Here is a 6,000-nt window from a genome sequence, read left to right as displayed (position 1 = left end):
TATATATATATATATTTCAGTACCTTATTTTTTTAACTCATTGGTGGGGTGGGAGGGGGGAAGCGCTGCGTGCGCTGAGGATCCGTGCTGCTGCTGCTGCCGGGGGACCTGGTGTGCTGCTGCTGCTGCCGGGGGACCTGCGGGAGCTGCCGGGTGAGTGCCGGGTGGGTGGGAGGGGGGTGCTGCTGATCGGTGGTGATCGGTGCTGCACCGATCACCACCGTTTTCTGTGTTACCGAGCGGCTTAGCCGCCGGTAACACAGGAAACGCTGAGATTGGCTGTTCAAATCTGAACAGCCAATCACAGGGATCGCCGACCGGGGGGGGCACCCCTGCCCCCCCTGGGCGGCGAGGGGGGATGTCTGCTGTCAGGGACAGCAGACATCTCCTAACTGTCACCGCGTCTATAGACGCAGTGACAGTTACAAGCCATGACGTACATGTACGTCCAATGTCGGGAAGGGGTTAAGGTGTAAAAATATATTGCATTGCACCCCTTATGTCCAGTCATGTTAGAGTGGAGGTTGGGTATGCAAAGACCACTGAATCATTATCATCATCATCATCATCATCTATGTAACTATACCCCTAATTTACACAATTTGCAATCAGTGACAAGTTTCACATACAAATATAAAACTTTGTGGACCTTATAACAAAATTTGAAAGGCCTCTGATCAACTGCTTCTAAAGATGCCTCTCATTAAAAGAGGTCACCAGTTCATATTATTTGACACTTTATATTGTGCCCATTACAGTACCCCAGGTCATATTATGTAACCTTAAAATTCCCTCCAGTTAATTTTCTACCACGTGACAATGAGCAGGTCTAGTGGCAAAACTAGATATATTGTAGACTACAAGGCAAAAGTTTGTATATGCCCCAATGTACCACCTAATGGAAAATATGTATAAACACCTGTAACTGGGAAGGTGGGCCCCATTATAAGAGCTAGACTTCCTGCACGTATGGTAGATACACCCTTGGTAATAAACAAAGTAAGCAAAAAATGTGCATTAAAAATCTGAGTTTACATGCCAATCCTACATTAAAAATGCATTACTTAAAACTAATGATACAACTTTAACAAAAATAAAAATTTAACAAACCTTTTGTGATTTTCCGACTCCCTCCTTGCTTGCTCTAGAGCCAGTTCTTCTGCAATTTTTCTTCGGAGTTCTTCTTCATTAACTAATAAAGAAGGAATATGTAGGATTACATAGGTTTTGCATGAAACACGCACAGCTAAAAGCATACATACACACATATACTTTTATTACCCAACAAACATAAAACATTTGTATTTAAATAAAATAGTGTTGAACTTGTTTACTCATTTTAAAACTATTTTTGTATGTCAAGCATACAGAAAAATAAGCAAAGGTAAAATTAAATTATGGAATTCACCAACATATTTTAGAATTTTACAAATGCAGGCATTGGCACGCCCATGTACCCAGGGGGATGCCCAAGAAACGCTGGGCGTTCCCATGTCCCAGCACTGCCATGGCTTCCATCCCTCCCTCCCCGCTGCGAACAGCCCGGCGACAGTAAATCGTTGTGGCCGTTTGCAGCCGGAGATTGCTTATGCGGCCATCGGGGCAGGGGCCAAATTCGGTTCACTCCATCTGAACCAGAGTCTGTCGCCTGTTCACGCAACTCATTCTGTGGATATCATAAATGGAAGCTAGAATCAGATGTGGCCACTGACTATGGGCCAGATTCTCTAAGCTTCAAAAGTGATAAAATTGAGAGTGATAAACAGCCAGCCAATCAGCTCCTTTCTGACATTTTTCAAACACAGTCTGTGGCATGGCAGGTATGAGCTGATTGGCTGGCTGTTTATCACTCTCTATTTTATCACTTTTGAAGCTTAGAGAATCTGGCCCTGTATATTTTGCGTATCACTGAGTGTGTACACACAATGTTTGTCCATGAGATCAAGGTAAATAGTTGAGGAGATCATACTGTGTGCAGTGTAGTCTAGTGTGTACCCAGCTTTTGCTTTGGAGTTGTATTAGATCTTTGAAAAACAAAGCAAAAGAAACATTTGAATTTGCAATAAATATTAATTGCAGTGTAAGCGTAGTTGTGATCACCCGGTCAGTTCCTTGTTAAAAAGTTATAACCTATTAACCTTCACTACACCCTAGTTTTACAGTGTTTTTGATTCTCATCACTGTTCTACGTAGTTTGCAGTGATTTAAGGTGGTGAGATAAGGCAATATAACCCATGGTGGTGGTGGTACTACTACTACGTAGGTTGTGAAAAATGTTGGACGCTTTAACTATAGACCAGGGGTAGCCAACTCAAGTCCTTGAGAGTTACCAACAGTTCACGTTTTCCAGCTCACCTTGCAGGTGCACTCATTAATGACACTTTAAAAGATCAACAGGTGGAGCTAAATACTTCACTTGTGATTTTGTGAGGAGACATTGAAAACATTAACTGTTGGTAGTGCTCGAGTATTGGAGACTGTTACCCCTGCTATAGACGGTGGTACAATGTTCTGGCAATCTTATAACAGTTAAAAAAGGTCAGTTTGAGTAAAGGTACAAAAGTGCCAAAAAGTTATTAGTTATATGATCGAATTCACCTTGACGTGGTAGAAAGGCTCTCATATTGGTCAAATATGCAATAAGAACCTCATTCATACTCCATGTTCATTATAGTTTATCATAACTGGCTTTACTCTCAGTGTTCTTAGTCTATAGTGTGTGCACTTGCATTTTAAATTTCCCTTGAATTATAAGTATGTAAGGTCATCTGATGACTTTTACTTGTCAAGCTAAAATTGAGGACAACCTTTACATTGGATGCGTCACTCTGCTCTTGGACTTAAGAGGATAAATGTGCAATAAATGCATTGCAATGGGTCCTGTACAGGCGGTCTGCAGATCACCCATACACACAGCAAGATGAGCCGATATATCTTAAATGTCTGGAACCATGGTTAACCACCTAAAAGCGGCCACAGTAAACCCCCAAAGCCCTGCTGATTTCTGTTTGCACCTCAGGAGGGTGGTTGAATAGAAGTTCATGTACAGGCTGTAATTGAATAACCTTGTGAATTTAACCATGGCGCTACAAGCCCTCAGTAAAAGCAGTGGTTAATTGAATTTGGCCCACTTATGTTCACGGAGAAGGTATATTATAAAGGAAACTAAACTACCATAAAAGCATCAATGTATTGTAATGGTTCAAGCAGCTGTTCTAATGGGGCACACACATGGTACAATACAGTATGAACTACCTATGTGTATATATGAACAGTAATTGGGGGTTGTAAAGCTGAAGATTAAGCCAAAAATAATGATTCAGGGGATAAAAGCCAAGTGAAGGATTAAGTATCTCACCCAATTAGAGGTCATAAACTGGCATCACCACATTAGGCAAATTAGCAATAACCACTTGCCTGGCCTTGTCTCATCTGACGGGCTTTCTCTAACAGTCGCACATGATGCGACCAGTCAGAAAGCTCACTGGGCGGCTTTCTGCCTGCAGCTGTCTATATTATGAAGGAAGTACCGTCCCTTCTGCTTCCTGGTTCCCTCTTTCCCAGTGCATGGCAACTGGCAACACTGCCACCTCATAGTGGTAATGTTTCGTCCGGTTCCCTGGAGGCAACAGAGAGGAACAGGCGCATAAATAAATAAAAAAAAAAAGTGAGGTTCCAATCATCCATAGCCTGACCATCGATATTTGTATTGATGTGAAACATTTTAAACAGAAATAAAAAAAACCTCATCATGGATATATTTTAAATAAATGTTCTTAACCTACAGTAAAATCAACCATTATAAAAAAAATTAAAAAAAACCTAGAGCTGTGCAGGTTCAGTTTTACCCGTATTTACGCAGTTTCCAAAGGGGGATCTTATTTGCTATCCAAAACTCGTGACTTCCGACAGCCAATCGGAAAAATCTGAACTTGCGATAAGAAATTAGTAAATCCGTACCTGCACATCTCTAGAGGACACAATGAATAAATAAAAAAAAAAGATAAAATACAGTTTGTGACTGTGTGGAAGTCCTAAATGCAAATAATAAAAGATTCTGGGAGGTATATAAACAGATTAGTGAGGGCTCAAATGTAGCATGTGCAATAATGAGCCTTTTAAATCAACCAAAGACATAAGTAATAGTATCAATTATTGAATAGCTTTCTCAATAACTGATAAAACAAGGTGATTATAGACCTCCTTTAAACTCCCTCCTAACCATAATCTCCTGCTTAAATCCCTGAATGGGTAAACCATCAATTTTACAGCACAAATTTGAATTGAATTTACACATTCATGAACTTCCAAACTAAGGACCGAGATCCTAAAACCTTTTTATGACCCCACCATCTGTTTAAATACAGTAACTGGCTGGGTAGCAGCAGCCCTACAAACATAAAAGTTAATGAAGATGTCAAAAATATAAGTCTTAACAGCACACTAATAATCATAAATATTGAGTCACAAAGCAGACAGTTACAAACAATATAGCGAGCTCCAGCATTAACATCAAGGCGAGAGTTTATCTGTTTTTATTGCTCCTTTAGGATTAATCTGTTTCTTTATTTCATTTCAATTTGAAACGCATAATATGCAAATGATCTTCATTCTATTGTGTGACACCTAATAAGGACCGCAGCATGTGTCACGGCTGGATATTGCACACCTCACAAAGACAAAGCACATTTAGGAGTTCCACATGAGTGAAATGAAATATATGAGCTTTTGGATCTTGATAAGAAATATCAGTGACAGATATTTCATCCGTCTAAGCCAGGAAGAGAGAGACAACCAAAATACATTGCTGAGGAATAAAACTAAAGTGTTTATTACCAGACAGTAATGCAATGCACTACACATACCTAGTAAAGTACTCGCTTCTAGATTTTTAGGAAGTGAAAAATATATGCTTTTGACATCTGAGGTTTATTTAGTTCTTCAAAGAGACTGCATTGAAGACTGATTGTTTTAACAAAAGATGTAGTAAATGCTTCAATTGGTTATGCCAAATTACATTTACAGAAAAATGTCATCATGAAAAAGGCAAGAACAGTACTATGGAATTCTAAAACAGGGTGTCATTAAAATACAAGTATTACTGTTCATTGCTTAAATTGGTCCTATATGTTACAATTCTAGCACACAATCTGTTGGCCAAACACCACCGCCAGATTTTTGTTCTCACCAGATAGGTTTTACAGATCTGTAGGCGTGTACCCAGCCAAACAGTAGGCAATACTCCTAAAATGTGGATTATATTCCTGCAATTGTTTACCGCAATCACATGAAAAATCTTAAATTGCAGGTGAATGACAGCAGGTCCGATGCAATGTGCCATCCCGTACATGTTGCATCAGAGCCTACGAGTCGCACCAGGTGCAAAAGCAATCTCTTTGATTTCTTCTGAGCTAGGCAGGCTTGGCTGGGATCGCACGTGATACATTGCATGCAAAAAGACTGCATGAAATACATTGCATGTAGTGTTCCCTCCAGCATCCCAGGAGGGCAGGGTGCTGGAGGACTGCCCACCAAAGTCTGTCTTGGGAGCGTGCAGAAGCCCACAGCAGGGAATGACAGGCTAGGTTACTTTAGCAGAGTGTTGCAAATCAGGCAGTGCTCGTTTTGCCCTTTAAAAATTGTAAGGGAGCGGTGCCCCACTAAAGCAACATAGCATGAACACTACGCATGTGACCATGCATCCTGGAAGGTCCTGGGCAGCTCAAGGGAGGGGATCGCCAATGACTTTTACAAGGGAAGAAGTCACCATAGTGTATGGGTATCATTAGGCACACAAGCATCAGATTAAATATGGGGCAGCACGGATGGTATAATGGCTAGCATTACTTCCTCACAGCACTGAGGTCTTTGTTTTGATTCCCACCATGATCCTAACTGTGGGGAGTTTGTATAGTCTCCAAGTACTTGCGTGGGTTTCTTCCGGATACTCCAGTTTCCTCCCATAACCAAAAAATATACTGGTAGGCTAATTGGCTCCTA

The 6,000-nt window shown here is 40.8% G+C and overlaps 1 protein-coding gene across 1 annotated transcript in view; it reads right to left on the bottom strand.

Annotated features, from left to right (window-relative positions):
* The window catches only part of CHCHD3 (coiled-coil-helix-coiled-coil-helix domain containing 3), a 248,043-nt gene that overhangs the window by 196,484 nt on the left and 45,559 nt on the right, over positions 1 to 6,000 (bottom strand). The window contains exon 3 of the mRNA XM_083183331.1: positions 1,111 to 1,192. Within this exon, the coding sequence (XP_083039457.1) occupies positions 1,111 to 1,192 (82 nt within the window). The remainder of the gene's footprint in view (positions 1 to 1,110; positions 1,193 to 6,000) is intronic.

This window comes from Crinia signifera, chromosome 4, assembly GCF_055691185.1.
Source record: "Crinia signifera chromosome 4, ASM5569118v1, whole genome shotgun sequence".
Taxonomy (NCBI): Eukaryota; Metazoa; Chordata; class Amphibia; order Anura; family Myobatrachidae; genus Crinia; species Crinia signifera.
This window is presented reverse-complemented; position numbering and strand designations above follow the sequence as displayed.